The following is a 23377-nucleotide window of genomic DNA, read 5'->3' as shown; positions in this document are numbered from 1 at the left end:
TATCTGAGATGCCCTTTTTTTCAAATAAAGAGAGCAAGAGAACGAAGAAAAAATGATAATAGAAGTAAATTAGAAAGTTGCTTAAAATTGCATGCTCTATCTGAATCACAAAAGAAAACATTTGGGTTCAGTGTCCCTTTAAGAAATTCCCTCTTTTAGATAAAACAAGATAAAGATTAGAAAATAATGTTCTTTTAAGGTTAACATTATCTTAATTTGTTTAAACTTTGTTTAAACTTGTTACTGTGTTTATTTAAAGGACATATTAACTGTAGCAAACATGATTCCTGCTTACATCTCTCATATATGAATTGAGTGTAGAACTTAAAGGACCACTAAATACAGCAGAATTAAATAGCTGAAAATACACAGTAAAAAGACAATGCATTAGCACTTACTTTGAATTTGAAATGAGCCATATCCACAAAATGCATATTGGTATATAAAGTGTACTTTTGCACATGCTCAGTAGGAGCAGGAGCCTCAGAAAGTGTGCATATAACAAGAGTATGCACATTTTGATAATGAAAGTGAATTGGAACTTTTTTTTAAATTGCTTGCTTTATCTGAATCACAAAACTTCAATTTTGACTTTAGTGGCCCTTTAAAAGGGATATTTATCTTTCTAAGTCTGCTAATGTCACTGTTGTAACTATGAAACCTCCCACTGTCTGGTAACACCATACTTGAGAGTCACATTCTAGCTGTATTTCCGGGACACATATATAGTTTGACACTTTTATTTCTTTTTGTTCAAAGACCTTACAACCCTTAGAGGTTGAGATGTCCTTTGTTTTGATTTCTGCCTTCTGATCAATTTTAATATAAAATCAATGTAGCTGGAGTTTTATTGTACAGATGTGTTGCCCTTTTTATTGGAAGACGATACATTCATAAACTGCTGATGATAATGTTATTTATTGTTTGGAATCTGGTGTCTAAAATCTTATAAAACAGTGAGTCTCTCAAATGAAAGAACTTTGCTAATTGAAAAGTAAAAAGTAGGATCATGTTGGCTCTTATATTGGATCTTAAAGGGATATTGTACTAAAAAAAAATTCTATCACCATATGAAACAGCAACATTTACATAAAATATGTTTCTTTCTCCCCCCCTTTTTCTCGCCCCCTCTTTCTCTCTCTTCCCCCTCTTTCTCTCTCCCCCCTCTTTCTCTCTCTACCCCCCTTTTTCCATCTACCCCCTCTTTCTCTCTCTCTCTATTTACATTTCATATGACACAATAGTATTGGTTATTTACTCACTCGCTGATAAGGACAACTACATCTGTGAAGAGAGACACACCTCTTTAAGAATGACAAGAAACTGTTGCTGTATTCTGGAATATCATTCTTTAAAAATAATTTAAAAAATAATTAAATTCCCTCTTTTAAATTAAACAAAGAAAAAATGTACTATGCACCCCTTTAAGTCCTTTGATACCCATCTAGATTGTAAGTTCCCACGGGAATAGGGCCCTCACTTCCCCCTGTATTTGTCTGTAAAATTGTGTCTATTATTGTATTGTTTGTCCGTTGTACTTTTATCCTTGTACCCATGGGCAGCGCTGCAGAATCTGTTGGCACTTTATAAATAAAGAATAATAATAAAGAATAATAATAATAATACAAATGATGCCACTGAGCGATCTTTATCAAGAACCTTACATTTATGACATTGATATAAGCCAACAATTAATTTTTCTGTTGATCAGTATTCCTACAAAGTACAGATGTTCCATTTCTTTACACCTGCCTTGTGGATGATTTTAAACATGCACATAAACTACACACAAGATTATCATATAAAGTCCTCTCTGTTGAATGTATTGAAGCAGCTTTAGAAAAGGCTGAAGGGTCTTTTTATCAGACAAGCTGCAAACATCAAGACGAGAGAATCATATACTTCTTACAAGCTATCACAGGTTCAAATTATATAGTTTTTTACTTTGTCTCTAAATTAAAGGGACACTGTACCCAAATTTTTTCTTTTGTAATTCAGAAAGAGCATGCAATTTTAAGCAACTTTCTAGTTTACTCCTATTATCAATTTTTCTTCGTTCTCTTGCTATCATTATTTTAAAAAAAAGGCATCTAAGCTTTTTTTTCGGTTTCAGTACTCTGGACAGCACTTTTTTATTGGTGGATGAATTTATCCACCAATCAGCAAGGACAACCCAGGTTGTTCACCAAAAATGGGCCGGCATCTAAACTTACATTCTTGCATTTCAAATAAAGATATCAAGAGAATGAAGAAAATTGATAATAAGAGTAAATTAGAAAGTTGCTTAAAATTTCATGCTCAATCTGAATCACGAAAGAAACATTTTGGGTACAGTATCCCTTTAAGTCTACAAAATCCCAAATATTAAATTCATAAGTATATAGATATTGTTGATGAATGATCCACTAAGGTAAATAAAATAATTACATTTTTAAAAATTAAAATTCCCTTTAAGAGTTTACACATATTTCTAAAAATACATAATAAAAAAAGAATATTATGCCTCAGTATAAGTAAACAATAAGAAAACTAATTAATCATAATATCAATAAATGTCAATGTTTCAATCCCAGACAAAGTGCTAAAAAAATGAATAATATTTTTGTTTTGGAACAACTAATTAACTTTGAGCTGTGATATGTTACCACCACTAGAAAAATGAGAGATAATCCATCTTTTTTGATGACACATTGCATTTTGTTTCAGTCTTATTTTTTTATGTGATTATTAAACTTGTAATAAAATGGTAGTGTAAATGTTCTGCTGAATGTGATATACAGCAAATACATGTCAATCATCTTACAGCCATTGATACTGTGATAGAATTGTTGCTTACATCTCTATAATGCCTTCTGGTAAATTGGCTGGGATTTCTGCCAGTCCCTTCCCTCGGCAGTCCACCACGTTGTTGCTGCAGGCACAGGCAGATGGGCAGCTGACTGCATTGGCATTGCATGATGGAGGCTCATTTTGGGATCCTGTAAAATTAGAACACAAATTTAGTATACAAAGTTTTTTATACACTTCTACCTGTGTTAATATATGTACTGTATGAGTATGGTGAATACAGTGCAAGGCATATGTTCTTCCATGTAAACAAAACAGGAGCGTTCATGAACATACATTAAGTGATACAGTATTTATCGAAGTGCATACTAGATGAGTCATGTGTTTTTAATTAAATGCAATCCAGGGCATGTACTATTTATGTCTCTGCATATAAAAGTAACTCTGCAAGTTTTATTTGGTCTGTTAGAATGATATTGAGTTTCTTGCAGGTATCTTTTTTTTCCTCATTCAGAGCAATAGATTCTATACATTTTTGGTACCACATTTGCTTGTACTCTGCCCCATTGCAGTTCTCCTGATGAAAAATGCTGTGTGCAGTAATTGCTTAGCCCCCCCCAAAAAAAATATTTGTTTATTTAACCATTGACACCCCATAAATAGGAAAATGTTTATATAAAATACTAATTACTAAAAATGATACTCTTTTGGTCAGATATTGGCCATACATAGAGGGAGCATTGTCTGCTCTTAATCATGTCTAAAATTAGATCTTTAATATAAATTTACAGAAGAATATGATTTTGGAATTATTTATGTGGTAACTGGAGATGATAATTACCTAAAATGTTATCTATCAAAGGATCATTTCTAATCAAATGATAAAACTATTTCAGGTTCTGTACTATTAAAATATTTATGTTGCAGTATTCAGTTTTATAATTTACTGATACAGTGGATTGCAAAGTTTTAGATATCATACACATACAGCATTGCAGCATATTCATAAGGCTATATATATTAATCTATAGGAACCATGAGTTATTGCAAGTCAAGTAACTATAGCTTTATTATTTAAAATTAGAAGTTTAAAACAGGATCAGGACCCCAACAGAGTAAGCTTAAAAGCAACGGTATGATATAGGATTGTACTAATGATAAAACAACTACTAAAGTATCATAACGTATATACAGTATATATTAATAGGTGAAGGGAACTGCCACACCACTGCATTTCTCATAAAGCTACTTCTGCTGCTTGTAATATTTGTACCATTTTATGTTCTTTATAGGGAGTCAGAATAGATTTCCTGTTCAGCAGCATTCTATTTCTTTGTCAGTCAACCAGTGCTCAGTACTCAATTTGATGGTTGAAGCAAATGGAGATACCATCAATGGTCTGGTGCACTATGTGCACTCTCTATATTCTTTTTTGGGTTCCTCTAGTGTTTGTGGTTTAAAAGGTGCTGGATTTAAAAAAATAATATCAATCAATAAATTAAATAACTGAATTAATATTAGAGGCAAAGCTCAAGACTTTTTTTAAAAAAAAAATAATAACTGTGAAAACATATGCGTAGGTTGGTGATATCCACATAAAACAATATGTGGAATTTTGCTCAACCCATGGAAAACAAATGCATGGTTAAATTATATGAATCATTTTTATTTTATGTGAATTATCATTTGTGGATGAAATTTGAAGGGAAATTGGAGTACAAAAATATGACTAATCTGCAAATATGCACGTCCCTAGTTCAAATTAACAGAAATACCTGGTAATATGGTAAGGATGGCAAATGGTAGAATGTTTGGATTGCATTGCAAAGCAGCATGAAGAAAGTGGAATGCGACAGTGAAAAAACATATCTTTTCATTCTGCACTATTTAAGGATTAAGCATATTGACACATTTTCAAAAGAACACTTCAAATAGCTACTGCACTAAAAACACTGGAGTGCAGTAGGTCATTATTTAATAAAAATAAAAAAAAGAATGGGCAAATACATAAGTGTTTGAATCTTACTCCAGCCAAACAGCTTTTGCAATAGATATGGCCCTAATGTCAGTATTTTGATATGCAGATATGTTTTCTAAAAGGAGAAAAACATAAAATGAAAATTGCTAGTGGCTGGTCATGTATATCAAGGGGCAATCTCTCCTGACAAAAGAAAGAAAAGGATTACTGAAAACTGAAGCCCTCCATTTGAAAAATGTCAATGTTTCCACTGAGAATTGGTTTCTGTGCACTTGAATTTCCATTAGCTCAAACAGATTGCCGCCAATAGTCATCCTTTTTTTGATCTGTCAATATTATGTCGTTGGAAGAAAATGGGGGGGAAAAAGAAAGAGAGGCTATCAAATATGATTTATGGTTTGGCCATTCCTAAATAGAGTTAAAAGGTGGAACACAGTAAAATGCTGTGGTCGCAAAAATCCTATGAATAAATATGGATTTTAAAACATACATTATCACTTTTTTAAGTTGTGAAATGCAGCAGAGAGAACATTAATAGTATTTCATGTTTGGTCATACATATGGATTTGCTTTGACTGCAGTAGGGTCTGCGTGGTTTGACTGTCAAACTAGAATATAGAAGCTAAAAATATAATAAAAATCAATACATAGCTCTTTATGCAACAACCCAGCCCCTCCACAACTCATAAATGTGCATGTACAAAACACGCACACATGTGTATAAGGCTTAAGGAGGCAAGAACATTGTTTGTTGACCTAACATGAGTCTCATAGTTTATTAATATCCATTATGCATCAACATTAGATTTGAATCCTGAATAGCATGGATCTTTGTGCCTAAAATAATTTGAGTAATTTACTTTTATATATATATATATATATATATATATATATATATATATATATATATATATATATATATATATATATATATATATATATATATATATATATATATATTTCTGTTGTCAATATGCTGCTGTGCATATTACATACAGTATATAAAACACTTAAAGCTGATAGAATGCTGCACAACATCAAGGGACAAAAGAAAATGTAGCTATACTAAACGTGCATACTATATTAGTATTGTTATTATCAGAGATGTGCATTCGGGCTTCAGGCGAATGCAAATTTGTTTAAATTTTGCTGATTTGTCGAGTGTTTGATATACAAACTGCCAAATATCTTATTGGACAAAACTAATGAAAGACGAGTGATTGTGCGATGAAAATCGATTGGTTCATGCAATCTGTCGACAAAAAAAGTACAGGAATGAGGGGAAGGAGTTATATTGTTTGGTTAATAGGCTCCTTTGTTTGTAATGAAGTAAAAGGGGTCTTCCATTCATTTGCCCAGCATCCCCTGTCCAATCCTGCCATAGTATTACTAATGACTGATGTCATGTTAGGGACAACAATTCAGGCACTAAATGTGGATTTTAGTTATACAGGAGTTGTATGTTTTTTTAACATTTGTTAATATTAATTGTATATATTAGCTGCTCCCACTGGAAATAACAGTAACAAATCCGAATCCAATATTTAGCCAAACTGAATGCCTGAATAGATAAAAAACGTTTGAAAAAAAATCCGAAACAAATTTTTCAGACAAAACAAATTTGTCGCCAGTGTAAATGTTTAATAATTATTATTAATAGTCATAATAAAAGTGTTGGTTTGAAAACAACATTTTAAGGTAGCCACCACTTTTTTACCATTAAGAAAATATTTAGAGAACCATTTCCAAGTAAAGGTTCTATAAATTTACCATGAGTAAAAAGAAAACAACATTTTTACAATCCGGCCACTTGCGATGTTTCATTGCACAGCGAAAGTTATCATTAGACAAGAGGAAATTATGCAATGCCGCCCCCTACTCCAGTATAGCCAATTGCTTTAGAGCCGGTAATTTCGATCACCTAGAATGAGCGAGTGTCAGGGAGATTTCACTTCTGAGGTAGTGGAGAGGAAACAGTTTTTGCTTCTTAAATATGTGAATAGTAGATGCAAAATACCAGTGGACAAGACGATGGCTTCCCTAAAACACATCATAGAGAAGTGGCTAAAACTATTGAAAACAATGATCCAAAATACTTAATATATACAAATGATCTAAAAAAAAAAAAATTAAAAATAAACCTTGTCTTGGATTTAATCATTTGGAGTTTCCAGACCTGTTTTCTCCCAATAATTTCACCATTAAATGCAGTAACCATAAAGCAGATCCTTTAAAATAAATAACCCTCTCCAGGACCCTGAAATTCTATTTCAGATTCAACTTTCAGGACACCACTAACCAGAACAAGATATTGTTGTAAACGCTGATATTATTACTATATCTTGCTTTATCTTCTTTTCTATTTTGTATCATTTGTTTATAAACAAGTTACATTTTATACACATGCAAAGCGCTCAATTTTTTCAAACACGGGTGGACAGGGGAGGACATATTTGCCCCTGTCTGCCTGGCTTCTCCTATGGTGGGCAGCAATCCAGGGAGATTGAAAAACAGGGCAGAATCATTTCTGACTGCAGGTTCGCTTTTGAGTCACCAGCTTCTACTGATATGTAAGAATTCACAGAATATACATATATGCATTTGTGATTGGCTGATGGCTGTCACATGATGCAGGAGGAGTGGAAATAGACATAACTTTGAAATTAGTCTGAAAAAAATATCTACTACTCATTTGAAGTTCAGACTAAGGGCCCCATGTATTAAAAGGCGGGCGGACAGCTTCTCAACTTGCAAAGCTGTCTGCCTGCCTTCGCTGCATAGGGCAGCGGATCTGATGATCGCGCGAGTGAAGGGACTGTCAATCACCAAGAGCAAGCAAGTGATTTCTCTTCGCCACCTCTGAGGTGGGTGAGGAGTGTAGTGACCTCTTCTTCTTACATTGTGAGAAGCAGGTTTGCATATGCGAACCTTCCACACAAGGGCTCCGGAGCAGCTCACGGTGCATCATACATGGAGCCCTAAGTGCTATTGCATTGTCTTGTTATCATGCATTTGTTGATTATGCAAATTTACTGTATTGACTGGTCCTTTAAGTATTGAAATATTCAATAAAGGTGAGGGTACAACAGGCAAAACAGCTATTTCAAATGGAACTCCAGCAGGTAAAATAGTTGGGATACAAGGGGAGAACATTTTCCAGTACACACTGTCCATTTAAGTATTACAGCAATGAAATCCCATTTTCTCTTTTTAATTGAGCTTTAATACATTATCGTTAGAAGTGATTATAGGTCAGTGAGAGTTAGATGGGAAACTTAGCTGAGAAGAGATTCCAGCATGCTTGCTTGAACTTTTCAATTGTGCTTTCCAAGTATACAATGGCTGGGCTGATGAGTCATGTGGTGCTGTCTATTGTGTTTCTCTTGTTTCAGTTTACAATACATCTACAAGTAACTAGTGCAGGTTTTTGGAGAAGCACAGCAAAAGTAATCAACTACAGAAACTATTTGGGGTTGTATTACAGTCAAATGATAGTTACTTCTGTTATTATTGTGAATAAGGATTAAAGGGACACTTCACCCAAAAGCTTTCTCCCCTTTAAATGATCCTTATTACCTGCTAGAGTGTATTAAATTGGTTACAAGTAGCTACTTTACTCCTATTTCAGCATTTGAAATAGCTGATTTAGCCTGTGGTATAGCCACCTATACTGAAAGTTTTGATACTGGAGTATAGGCTATTGACAAGTCTAAGTAAACACAGCCAGAAGAATAAGGTACACTCTCAGTGGGATGCAGGATAGTTAAGTAGTAAAATGATAATTGTTCATTGTTCTCTCTATGTATTGACCTTTGTTGTTCCAACCAAATAAAAGATAAGGAAGCAAGTATGTGTACACAAAGTTATAACATAATGAGATCTGATATCACCTTTAAAGGGACACTCAGGTCAAATTAAATTTTCATGATTCAGATACAGCATGTCATTTTTAACAACTTTCCAATTTACTTCCATTAAAAAAAAATTAGCACAGTCTTTTATATTTACACTTTTTGAGTCACCTCACCAGCTCCTACTGAGTATATGCAAGAATTCACAGACAATATGTATATGCATTGTGATTGGCTGATGGCTGTCAAATGATACAGTAGTAGTGGAAATATACATAACTTTGAAATTGTTATAAAAAATCTACTACTCATTTGAAATTCAGAGTAAATGCTATTGTATTGTCTTGTTATCTTGCATTTGTTGATTATGCAAATCTACGTCCAACCCATTGTAATAGGCTGTGGCTTCAAAGCACAAAATCAGCTATTTCATATACACAAATAAGCATGAAAATGCAATTTCTCAAATATTTTATACTCTGCAGTTGGTAAAACAAGTAATTTAAAATACAGTAATGAAAAACAATTTTACAGTGTACTGTCCCTTTAAGGTTCCTTTCCATGAGAACATATCTAGATAGGCTCAGAAGTGTGCACATCTTGAGGATATACGTATATATGTGCTTAAGACACATGCATGCTCTTGAGTATATTGAAATATACTCTTATTGAAAGCAGCTATATTACAACAAAGGATAACAAGATAAAGTAGTCAATGTATAATAGGATTTTTGTTTAAATTGTAAATTCCTTTAAGATTATTTTCCCTTCAATATTAATTAGCAGCACTATTGATCCTATTTCTTTTTTTTATCTCTTTTTTACATTAAAGTGAGGCTTATTTTGACAATCAATAAGCTGTTAAGAGACTAAAAGAAAAGATACTAACCCCTCAAACATTACATCTTGAAAATATTGTTTATTGCTAAAACAGATGTAGATTAAACCAGATTTAATATATATATATATATATATAGCATAAACATAAACACGATCAAATCTACACAACAAAATTTGTGAAATAGAAGCATAAACGTCAAGGCCAGAGATATGAATGCATGTTTTTATCTACAGCATTTTATTTAACAGCGCCTGGTCATGAACAGTTGCAACTCATTTTCCTTGTGTCAGTAAAAATAAATAAATAACAATAACGAAGTTTACAAAAACTTTTTTTTTAAGTTTGTATAAGTTAGATTCTTAAAGGGACACTGAACCCAATTTTTTTCTTTTGTGATTTAGATAGAGCATGCAATTTTAGGCAACTTTCTAATTTACTCCTATTAGCAAATTTTCTTCGTTCTATAGCTATCTTTATTTGAAAAAGAAGGCATCTAAGCTTTTTTTTTGCTTCAGTACTCTGGACAGCAATTTTTTATTGGTGGATGAATTTATCCACCAATCAGCAAGAACAACCAAGGTTGTTCAAATAAAGATAGCAAGAGAATGAAGAACATTTGATTATAGGAGTAAATTAGAAAGTTGCTTAAAATGTCTTGCTGTATCTGAATCACAAAAGAAAATTTTTGGGTTCAGTGTCCCTTTAAACATACAATACTTACTGTTTTGAATAATTTCTATTAAGAATATGCAACTACTCTCACATGTTGATTAGAAAAAATAAAAATATTATAAAAAATACACTATTTATAACTAGATTATAAATTGACATAATTTAAATGCCAAGTGTAAAATAATATGTCAATGTAATGTTTTAATACTGCACTTTAATTAAAATGCTACAAATAAATCTAAATCTGTCATTTAATTAAATTGTGCTTGTGCATTGTTTTTTTTAGAAAAGATATGTGGAATAAACCTTAAAAAGACTATACCCATCGGTAAGCTATTCAGAGAAAGCCTTGTGCCCCCCCCCCCCCCCACAGCCACATATAATGTTCTGTTTAAGTATTGTATTATTTTACTCTCTATTTATTGTACTCCTGGGTTCAACTCTATTGAAAATGGTGGTGCTTTACAACTTAAAAATGAAAAATGTAATTATAATAATTTGTATAAATTGAGAATGTAATAATCTGTCCCCCTTTGAACTGCACCCACTGTATTCTGGGGCTTGTCATTTTTAAGAGCCTTACATTTCATGCAGGATATTTAAAGCATGTAATGTAAAGAAAAATATGTTAGTTACTGTCTTCTCCAAAATATAAGTAGTGTACTGACGTAACATTCATATATCTTTCAGAGGTTAGCAATTCACAGTTAAGTATGAAATTATAGTTAATTACCAGGACAAATAAAATCCTTTTTCTGAACATCTGCAACATTGAAACCTCTCAGGTGCACAGGTGACATACAGAACGTGAACTGGCCAATGGTTTTTCTCTGCCGCAGCCAGTCTGATAACCAGGTAAGGTGACAGTCACAGTATAAATAATTGGAGTGGAGACGTCTAAAAGAGTAAAAAGAAATATACAATAAAATATTTAATATTAGCATTTCAATTTGATATTAAAATCAGCAGGTTACTAATACATGGTTTAAAATTCCCAACTTTAGATTTGGCAAATTGGTCATTTGTGAACAGTCAAATTTCTATACATCTAATAACAGATTGGCTATTTTTTTTAAACAACGGACTTAAAAAAGGGACACTAAAGTACCCATTTCAAAAGGCTTAGGGAGAGCAGACACCCTTATCTTATCTTTATCTCTTTGCACACTGTCCTCATTATCTAATTTCTGTTTACATAGAAGCCAGAGTTAGAGAGAACACTTGAAAACTAACATTTTTATCTCTCTAACACCACTATAATTTATTTTTCAGCTTTCCATTTACATAGCTTTTCTATAACCAATTTTTTTTTTAAAGTATAATTTGGGAAACAACAGGCAAAATAAGCTACTTCAAAGGGCAAAATTAAGGTAAAGGAGCTATTTATGAACACTACACTCTAGTAGGTAAAATGGATTACAACAAGCTGGTTATTTGTGAATAGCCAACTTGCTATATGTCTAATAGCTTGTTTGTTGGCTATATTTTTTTAATAACTGACAAACCATCGTAGGTTACACCACTTCGTTGTAAAGCATGGTTGATAGTTGGTGCATACTCATACTGCTATGAATAGGCCATATAGTCTCTCTCTCTCTCTCTGACACTGCATTTTGTACTGTTTGTTCTCAGTTAAAAAATGTTAAAAGGACAGTCAACACCAGAATTTGTGTTGTTTCAAAAGATAGATAATCCCTTTATTACCCATTCCCCAGTTTTGCATGACCAACACAGTTATAATAATACACTTTTTACCTCTGTGATTACCTTGTATCTATGTCTCTGCAAACTACCCCCTTATTTCAGTTCTTTTGACAGACTTGCATTTTAGCCAATCAGTGCTGACTCCTAGGTAACTTCACGTGCGTGAGCTCAATGCTATCTATATGAAGCACATGAACTAATGCCCTCTAGTGGTGAAAAACTGTCAGATTAGAGGTGGCCTTCAAGGTCTACAAAATTAACATATGAACCTCTTAAGTTTAGCTTTCAACTAAGAATACCAAGAGAACAAAGCAAAATTGGTGATAAAAGTAAATTGCAAAATTGTTTAAAATTACATTCTCTATCTGAATCATGAAAGTTTATTTTGGACTTGACGATCCCTATAAACAAGTTAAAATTTCCATAAAAACATATTTATCCCATTCAGGTGAAATTATTATAATTAACAGATGTGTATTGTATTAGACTTTAGCAAACACTGTAGCAAAGTGAGTTTTTGCCATTGACAGGCTATATACCGTTACTAAAATAAAATTCTTAGGAAGTCTACTACTTCAAGTCTTATTATTTTACTGATTTTACAGATCCTATTGAGGACTTTTTTTTTCTAATAATAGAAAAACATTGTTTCTTGCTTTACAAATCAGAGAAAACAAAAAACAATTGGTGCAAAGAATCAGCATTAAAGGGAACCGAAAATTAAGCACCAATAACATATTTTATTATAGTAAAGCATTGCAGATTACACTGATTATTTATTTTGACTGCATATAGGGCATTTTTTCCATCCCAACAGGATGCTGCATACTTAAGGGACACTGAACCTAAATGTTTTCTTTCATGATTCAGATAGAGCATGAAATTTTAAGCAACTGTCTAATTTACTCCTATTATCAATTTTTATTTGCTCTCTTTATTTTAAAAGCAGAAATGTAAATCTTAGCAGCCAGCCCACTTTAGGTTCAGCACCATGGATAGTGCTTGTTTATTATAGGCGTACATTTACCCACCAATAAGCAATCATAACCCAGGTTCTCAACCAACAATGGGCCAGCTCCTAAGCATCACATTCCTGCTTTTTTAAAAAAGATAGCAAGAGAACAATAAAAAATTGATAGTAGAAGTAAATTAGAAAGTTGCTTAAAATTGAATGCTCTATCTGAACCATGAAAGAAAACATTTGGGTATAGTGTCCCTTTAAGTATACTGTGGTTTAGTTGTCCTTGGTACATGCTACACAAAGAATATTTTGATCATTACAGGCACTAATTTACATGTGGCTTAAAGGTGTAGGCAGAGCTTTTGTACCTTGGTGATCAATTGCTGGCCTATACTATGTAGGCATAAAATAATACAAATGTACCTTTACAATAATAACACTATGAGACTGGAACTCAACATACATTTCAAAAAGCTTCTATAACAATGTCTGGAAAGGGTATAGGGCAAAGTGCTAAATGGCAACACTACAGGTAAAAAACCCAAACTAAATAAGCTAGTGATCCCATATCTTTTAAATGAAAAATCATGTGATGGTAAAGGGACATAAACAGTTTGAGATTTTATTATGTGTAGTAAAAAAAACAATCTTTCCATTATACTTTATTTATTTTGTCCCATTTTCCTGTATTTTCAAGGGATATGAAACTCAATTTTTCCGTTCATGATTCAGATAGAGTTTGTGATTTTAATCAACTTTCCAATTTACTTCTATTATCTACTTTTTTCGTTCTCTTGGTATCCTTTATTGAAAAGGATACCTTGGTAGGCTCAGGAGCTACTGAATGGTGGCTGCACATGTATGCCTCATGTTATTGGCTCATCCAATGTGTTATCTAGCTCACAGTAATGCATTGCTGCTTCTTCAAAAAAAAATATACCAAGATAATTAATCAAATTAGATAATAGAATTAATTGGAAAGTTGTTTAAAATTGCATGGTCTTTCTGAAACATGAAAGAAAAAATGTGTTTCATGTCCCTTTAACTCTGAAAATAGTAGGTTTTGTTAAATCCACTGAGTTTCTATAAAGTAATGAACACCCCCATGTTTAAACCTAGTTTTCACATTTATTATTTTTCTCCTGAGGAGAATTAGGGACAGATAGGAAAACTGTAAAATAATAGTGTGCAAATAAGGCTTTGTGTAAATCCTGTTATATAGTTATTTTAAACTCCTATATTTCACACAGCCCTGTTTGCACTATATTTAATTACCTGATTTATATCTGTCCCAAATTGTCCTCAGCAGAGATATATAAGGAGGAAACCTAAGTTCAAACATAGCTGCCCGTTTTAATTTATAGAAACAAACCTTTACACTTATATCTTCAGTAATGAAACAACAAATAATATAATTCACAAAATATATCTACATAATATCCTATGGCTAATCTTTGCTTTCAGTACATCTTTATATCTAATATTTATTTACTAATCCTTTCCAGATTAAGGTCACATTAATCAATAGAAATAATTTTCTTCAAAAGTTCTGAGTTAAGTTCCAATCATATAATCAATTTATTTGTGATATTTAACAGATCATAATCATTAAAATTGCTCACTTCATAGAACAGCATAAGAAACTGACCATGTTAATTCATAAAAAAAAACTTTGATGTATCGTTTTTCTTCATAAGGTATAATGCATAATACATAAAATATGCACATTTTGTTTCTTATTTTTCATACAAACATTTTAAAGAAAACAGAAATAATGTGGAAGACTATTATTAAGTACATTATACAGAGCCGCTGTATCGGATCTGAGACTGTTTCTTAGTAACACACAGATGTAACCCCTTGATCTCAGTCACTAAAAATATACCCCCTTTAAAACCAGCAGTGTCTCACAGATGCACAGACAGCAGGATATTCCCCATTAGCAAAAAAATGAATACAGTGCAATGTTTAACATAAATAATGCAGCTTCAACAAAAACACCCACAAAAGCAGATCGATGCAAACTAATTCCTGCCAGTTCTAATCAAGGGGAGTCGATCAATAGCAGCTAACAACATGAAATGGACTGATGTGTACAACTTGTTAAAAAAATCTCTTTAAACCTTGATGTAAAACAATGCTTTCTACTGAAAGGGCACATTTGTTTGACATTCCCGGTTTGTCCCCATAGTCTTTTGTTATTGATAGCTGTGTCGGAAACTGTATGTGTTTGATGGAATTTGAGAATATATGGCACAAACACATTAAGGTTGTTCTTATATACTTTTATATTGTTCTCTGGTCTACATCTCAAAAAGTTTTTAATTAAGAAAATGTTATTTTAAATATAATCATAGCTTTATAAATTGAATATGATCATGTTTCATTAAGTTAAAGGGACAGCCTAGTCAAAATTAAACTTTCATGATTCAGATGGGGCATGCAATTTTAAACAAATTTCCAATTTACTTTTATCATCAAATTTTCTTTGTTCACTTGGTATTTTTTGTTGAAAGCTAAAACTAGTTAGGCTCATATGCTAATTTCTTAGCCCTTGAACGCTGTCTCTTATCTCAGTGCAGCATACAAAATGTTGATTTTTTTAAAAATTTCTTGACTTGGCTGATATGTTATTCTATAGCAAAACACCAGAAACATATTTTAATTGATTTTTTCATTAAGTATTCAATATGGAGTGTGAAAAGAGAGGGAAGACAGATTACCTAGGATAAAGGACCTAGTCAGACTTATTGAACAAGTGGAAATAGAGTGAAGTAGTGTCAAGAAAAGGTTTCAGTAAGATGGTCCTGACTATCTTGGATTTATACTGGTACCATAGTTGCTTCCTTTGCACACTGGAATATATTTAGCCTACTTTTCACCTGAACTGGGATTAGGTAACTATTCTTTATTTTTGTTTAAACTATGATCCCTGCTGCAAATAATATTAAAACTATCAATTTTTTTTCGTGAAGGCCTCATTTTATAAATGACTGATGTTACTGTCAATCTTTTTAGATATCACATCCCTGACACTTTTTAGAAGCCTTTAGAACAGATAGATGGTTACATTTCCTTTTAATTTGAGGGACATTGGTCAACATGTAATAAACTTTTAAAGAGCTCTCCAATAAAAATGTTAGATTTTTTTATGTTATACTATAAAGCTGATACACTAAACATCCTATGGAGCTGATCCACTAAATTGTTCTTCAAATTTAATTAATCAGTTTTATAGGTTAAGATAAGAACTGTTGAGATGTTTCCTGCTGGAGAGTTTTTCATCTTCATACAGGTAGCTAAATACCCAATTAAATATGACACTTTTATTTTTTGTTTTTAATTAAAGGGACAGTAAAGTAAAAAAAAAAAGCTTTCATGTTTTAAATAGGGCATGTAATTTTAAACACCTTTCCAATTTACTTTTATTACCAATTTTGCTTTATTATCTTGGTATTCTTAGTTGAAAGCTAAATCTAGGAGGTTCATGTTCTAATTTCTTAGACCTTGAAGACTGCCTCTAATCGGAAAGCATTTTGACAGTTTTTCACCACTAGAGGGCGTTAGTTCATGTGTTTCATATAGATAACATTGAGCTCCGGCACGTGAAGCTCCTAAGAGCAAGCACTGATTGGCTAAAAATGCATGTCTGTCAAAAGAACTGAAATAAGGGGGCAGTTTGCAGAGGCATAGATACAAGGTAATCACAGAGGTAAAAAGTATATTATTATAACTGTGTTGGTTATGCAAAATTGGGAATGGGTAATAAAGGGATTATCTACCTTTTTAAACAACAAAAATTCTGGTGTTTACTGTCCCTTTAACACAAAAACACATTCACAGAGTTTAACTTCTCATAATAAATACACGTGGCTTTAAAAGGTCCTCAAAATTATTAGTGATAACTCTTCTAACACACTAGTTTCAGATTAAAATAAGATATTGCTGACTGATGTAACCTTTGGGAATCATAGTCAAAGAGGAATATATAAGGAGTGCCATGTAGTTGGAAATGTGAGATAAGATATCTTTGATGGATATGGCCCTTGGGAGCCTTGGTCAGAGGTTTGATATGAACATTTGTTAGAAAACTGACGGACGCCACTTTTTAAACTGCAAACACACAGGGAACTCAGCCTCGAACTTTATCTTCAAACACAGGTCATCAGAATAGTATTGAGCACAGCAATAATCTGGGAGCTGTCCAGCATCTAGACAGAAAGCACATTTAGCAGGAAAACTGCCTAAATACTTTATCTTATTCACCGGACAGCTGGATAAATTCTCAATTACATTCTTGTTCTTTACCACAATTTGTGCACAAAGAGTGAGTATACACCTAGCGCAACACAACACTCAAGAAAAAACAATCAACACACACAAATCTGCTCTTCAATTAACACAGCGACTCATATTCATGGTAGAGAATATATCTGCACAAAACTTGAGCACAATCTATCACTACTGGCTGAGAGGAAAAATGTGAAATCAGGTTACAAACTGTTTTGTGATAACCTGATCAGCACTACTGGTGTACTTTCCACATTACTATTTTAGCATGCTTGGTATAGAAAGTACAACATTGTATTATCAATAATAATAACAGTAGTAATAATAATAATAGAACTCAGTTTTGAATTGGTGCATCAAATGCATACAGGCATATCTTGGGACAATGATTGACTTAATAAGCTTGTAAAGTCTGGCTAAATGGACACCAAGGAAAATGGCATAACTTGCACTTTTTCTGCTTATAAACTCTATTTTGTAACCTATATGTTGTTCTATAATACAGCTATATTGTACCCAATGTTTAAAGACAATTTAATTTTTGTATGCCCTGTCTCTAACAACTATGTCGCTAGGCATCAGTTTTTCACTATATGTTAACCCCACACAATTCCCTCAATGGACAGGAAAATGTATTAAAAATGGCTTATTTGATCACGGGACCAATAAAAAACAAAAATGTAATTTAAAATATTGCTTTTTAAAAGCCGGAATAAAAAATGCCTTGAATACATCTTAAAAATACCTCTGCTTGTTATGTTTAGGTTATGATTCTCATGGCAAATAAGCTTGCTGTCCAGAGAATTTTCATTGGGCTAGAAGTAAGCTTATTGCGTATGCAATACAAATCGAAAGTAAAACGTTTTTACACAAGTGTTAACTGGTGTGCAAAAAGCCAAACTTCGAATATGTACATATCTGAAAGTGTTTTTGTAAAATATATATCTATAATGATATATTTATATGATTATATATAGTATAAATATATACAGATATATATATCTGTTAGAAAATATTACTCTATGTGAAATATTTACGATAAATACATAGTTAAACACTTTATTAAATTTGAATATTTCATAGATATGATGTTTCATGCTTTCCACTACTTGACTGCAAAGGGCTTGGATGCACTTATATATATGCTTATTTATGTATACATATGTATGTGTTTATATGTATATAAATGTCTGTAAATACATAAATACACATATAAATACATGTGTACACACATAGAAGCACACACACACACACACACACACACACACACACATATATATATATATAGACATGTATATGTATGTATCTCTATGTTAAAGCCCTTTGCATGCCTTTTTTTTTCTCCTAACACCTGAGACCTCATATCTTTGAGCCCTTTTAACTTTTTTATGCAAATTTTGTTTCATAATTTTTATTAGACAGTGTTAGTATGAGTGAAACTGCACTTTTAAATGTATTTTTGATGTGTTTTGTGAATTTTTTTTGTAAAGCATAACACTAATCCAGAGCTCTGAAGTTCCACTAACCCGCCGTGTGTTAAATTCAATTGCGCTCAAGCTAGGGTGTTTCAACTTATAATATGTGCGCTACCTCCGAAGCGTGCAAAGATTCATGATGAACCCCTTATTGTTTGCACGCAACAGTTAGCATGCCACTTGTAATCTAGTCCATTGTAAATTAAACTAAACCAATATTCGATAATTATATTCTGGTAATATATAAAATATGTAGAAATAAAAATGTCATTAAAATCTCTCTTCAACTATGTTATCTAAATTACTCTCAGCAAAAAATAAAATAAAAAAAAATACTGAATATCTTTTGTGTAAAATGTGAATCTCTGAATACGGTAATAAAGCTTTGTTTAAAAAATCCCATTTATGATTTCTTCCTTTTGTTTTCTCCTTTAATTACAGCAAAGCGGGATTAGTCAGTGAAAATCTCATGGGAGCTATCTACAAAGCCATCTCCAAAATTAAACTAAAAAGAGAATGGCAGACGACACTCAGCCCTGGAAACAGACAGCACTGATTGATCGATCTGAGGTGTTGGGATGAATATTACAAACCATTAATGAGAACAAAAGGGAAAAAAATCCTTTTACTTAATCACTTAAATTAATTCTGAAAACTACTAATGTCACTCCTTAAAGCAATAGAGGGAAATGACATGAAAGTAAATATAAATCAGAGGATATCAGGCTGTTGGAATTAGAATGACTATATTTGGAGGTGAATGATACTCTCTTTTTGCAGATGCACTGCAATGTGCCCATTACTATTTGATGTCTACTCTATTTACTGTGCGCCTCTTTACAAATTTTGCATTGCACCAGAAAATATGTAACATACTTTCAAATTTAAAGGGATATGAACATTTTAAAGGGACACTGAACCCAAATTTTTCTTATATGATTCAGATAGAGGGGGATATTTATCAAAGATCTGGCAGACCTGATCCGACAGTGCGGATCAGGTCCACCAGACCTCGCTGAATGCGGAGAGCAATACGCTCTCCATATTCAGCATTGCACCAGCAGCTCTTGTGAGCTGCTGGTGCAACGCCGCCCCCCTGCAGATTGGCGGCCGCTAGCAGGGGGGGTGTCAATCAACTCAATCGTACTCCATCAGTTTGAATTATGGCAATGTCTGTCCACATACTCAGAGAAGGCGGACAGGTTATGGAGCAGCGGTCTTTAGACCGCTGCTTCATAACTGCTGTTTCTGGTGAGCCTGCAGGCCCTCAAGCTCCACACGGGCCCTCAAGCTCCATCCGGAGCTTGATAAATGGGCCCCAGAGCATGCAATTTTAAGCAACTTTCTAATTTACTACTATTATCAATTTTTTTCGTTGTCTTGCTATCTTTATTTGAAAAGGAAGGCATCTAAGCTAGGGCAGTGTTTTTCAACCAGTGTGCCGTGGCACACTAGTGTGCCGTGAGAGATCCTCAGGTGTGCCACGGCAGACTGACAACAGTGTGACATATTTTTTAAACTTTGCTTGTTTTTTACTCCCAGTGCAGGGGTAGTTTGTAGGAGGCATGGCATAACAGCACAATACATACAGTATGTGTGTGTTTGTGTGTATGTGTATATATATATGCTGTATTAGGCTACAATGTGTGGTGGTGTGCCACAGGATTTTTTAATGTAAAAAAGTGTGCCACGGCAAAAAAAAGGTTAAAAATCACTGAGCTAGGGAGCCAGACAAGTTTTGGTTTAGGACACTGGACAGCACTTGTTTATTGGTGGGTGAATTTATCCACCAATCAGCAAGAACAACCCAGGTTGCTCATCAAAAATGGTCCGGCATATAAACTTACATTCTTGCTTTTTAAATAAAGATACAAAGAGAACAAAGAAAAATTGATAATAGGAGTAAATTAGAACATTGCTTAAAATTGAATGCTCTATCTGAATCATGAAAGAAAAAAATTGGGTTCATTGTTCCTTTAAGGGACATGAAACTAATTAAACTAGGTTATCTAGAACAAAAGTCCATCTTGCTTCCTTTTGGTAAATTACTTATCCAAAAGGAAGCAAGATAGACGTTTGTTCCAGATAACCTAGTTCCTAAGGGTTTAAATATCCACTTGGACTGGAATGGCTATCTATAAAGCAGAGAAAAAGATCTATAATAAAACTATAGGAGTATGGTACAGTTTTCTTTCCCTATAGGTGCTTTATATATATATATTTATCTTTAGATCAGATATGATAACTATATGTTTTGTATAGCAAATCAATAATAATCATCTTTTTTTCCCAAAGCTATAGGTTTGGAATACAATAGTAACTATTATATAGTTGCAGTGGCACCTGACATGTACGCTGTTTGCTTAGGTGCCTGATTACCATCTGTATAATACTAGTGTTGCCTTTTATTTATAATCTTGAAGTGGACTCTATAATCATCCGACAATACTGCAGTAAATCGGACTCCAGATGCCTGCACTTTATCTCTACCCATCGTGAGTACTGCAGCATTGCTGTAAACAAGACGCGAAGTAGGCCAGGACAGAAGGAGGAAGCCAATCACACAGAAGTGTAAGTCTCTGTGAGTGCACTAACCGAGTGAAGAAACCGCATGTAGCAGGCTGTGTGACAGAAACCTCTGACATGGTCTAAGGTACTTTCTGCTAAACACTAATGACCACTCGGTCACGGCTAAAGAGGTCGGTATCTCTAGTTCATAAGGAGAATACACCTATGCTATACTAAGAGGAAAAAAGTAACATTTTGCAAGTATCTTCTAAAGGAAACACACCTATGCCTAATTAAGAGGCAAAGAAAAACATTCACAAGCATCTTCTAAGGAAGCACTATGGACACTTAGTATCCTAAGTGAGGAATTGGCTGTATCTATTATACCCACTTTCTAACAACAAACTCATAGGAGAATTGTTCCCCAGTGACTTTTATTAATCAATTTTTTATATATACCAACCAAGAGTTTTTACAGGAAGAAAAAGATACCTTTTGGATATATTTTTGAGATACATTTTTTTTACCTTTATTTTTCGGTGGTATTCGTATATAGTAGCATATTTTATCTTTTTTTTATTGTAGGAAGGGAGACGTCCCTCCATTCATATGATATTGCTGTCACTTTCTTAATAAATGTATTTTATTTTTATAACACATTGTGTATGAGTGTTACATATACTTCTAGCTGTTTTTAGCGCCATCCCATGTGGTTTGTAATTTTTATGACATGTTTATAACATGTACTTTGATTTGTACTATTATGTAAATTAGCAATCCTTACCTGCATGTACTATTCAAATTTCCTAAATGTGGTACAAATACACATGCTTAATTACCTAATGAGAAGTGTGTACCTGCTCTTTCTGATAATAAATTACTGATGTATATTTTTCTTCTGCTCAGTGGTCACAATTGGAGGGCAGATTATGGTTCATAGGCTCTAGTCGAGGCAGCCCTATGATAAATTATCTATTTGTGTTCACATATATTTATATAGCATATATATATATATTTTCCAATTTGTGATATATCTGAAATGCTCTAGTAAACCTCGGAAACTAAACAAAAAATGTAGAATGTGGTTTGTCATACATTTGATATATTTTCTTGACAGCATCAATGCACAGCAATTATATGTGTCACGATACGTTTGTATATAAATTGACTTCCTAAGTAAATATCTTATTAAGTAAATATCCTTTATCTGAAATGGTAAATCATATGATGTAATGTTACACTGACATATCAGAACAAATGGGATAATTGTGTTTAATCTGATTAAAACGCCATAAACTATCTTCGCATTTACAAAAGGATTAACTTTTCGAAATAGGGATAAAGAGCATTTCATAATCTGACACATTATAGTTACGCCTGATTGTATGCAATTCTGTTGTGCATAAAATATATAACCTGAGCTATGTCAAATTTAATGTAACAGCAGTTATTGCTTGACATGCGGTCATGCTTATGAGTGCTATTCTTGTGCAAACATAGTTATGACTGCTGGTTTGGAAGGCATCCAATGGCCAAAAATATGTGTCAACAATGCTCTACAAACAGGAAAGACGAGTCAATATATACACTTTTTTTATTACAGGGACAGTAAACACCTTGTAGTTACAAGATTTTTCAGCAGTCTTTCTTTCAATAGATTAACATATCAGCAGAGTATGAACATTATTAGAACAAATTAACACCTTGCTTTCTGAAATTGCTTTTCAATGGTCAAACTGCATTTACCACTTTCTTTATTTGAATGAGCCGATCCAGACTTGAGTCTTTAAAATATAATCATTTGAATTTTGCCAATATACTTTCAATAATTATAATTTAACATTTTCTGTTATTAAACTTAAAAGGACATTTTTAAAATGTATACAAAGTATATTAGCAAATAAACAATGCATAAAAAAATGAATGCATATAAAATAAATATTTGGAAAGCATTTATCAAAATTTGCACTGTTTTTCTGTCCAAGGATATATCCCTTGAAAAGCTGGTTAAGGACTGATATTAATAACCATCTATACTTATCAATTTCTTACATGGCTAAAAAACTTTCTTTTTTTTTTAGTTAGTGTGCGGCTCCTTTGCTGTTTATCAATGTAATTGGATTGTGAGAGATGACCTGGGTTCTTGCCTCTTGTAGCATGAGAGCTTTCCCTATATATATGTTTTTTTACCCTGATCAAAGAAATCACTGTGTAGAATGTTAGGCTTCTGAAGTCTGGAGTGTGCATTCCACCCTCTTAAGGGAATTAGAAAAACCCCCTATAATTTTTAGAATTAAATTACAGGAAATG

At 33.0% G+C, this 23377-nt stretch overlaps 1 protein-coding gene across 1 annotated transcript in view; it reads right to left on the bottom strand.

The window, feature by feature from the left end:
- SLIT3 (slit guidance ligand 3) overlaps positions 1 to 23377 on the bottom strand; it is an 890559-nt gene that overhangs the window by 241098 nt on the left and 626084 nt on the right. The window contains exons 8-9 of the mRNA XM_053718567.1: positions 10863 to 11026; positions 2837 to 2978 (exon numbers count right to left, since the gene is read on the bottom strand). Coding sequence (XP_053574542.1) covers positions 2837 to 2978; positions 10863 to 11026 — 306 coding nt within the window. The remainder of the gene's footprint in view (positions 1 to 2836; positions 2979 to 10862; positions 11027 to 23377) is intronic.

Source organism: Bombina bombina, chromosome 6 (assembly GCF_027579735.1).
Source record: "Bombina bombina isolate aBomBom1 chromosome 6, aBomBom1.pri, whole genome shotgun sequence".
In the NCBI taxonomy this organism is placed as follows: Eukaryota; Metazoa; Chordata; class Amphibia; order Anura; family Bombinatoridae; genus Bombina; species Bombina bombina.
Note: the sequence above shows the minus strand (reverse complement) of the source record. Positions and strands in the feature narration are given on the sequence as shown.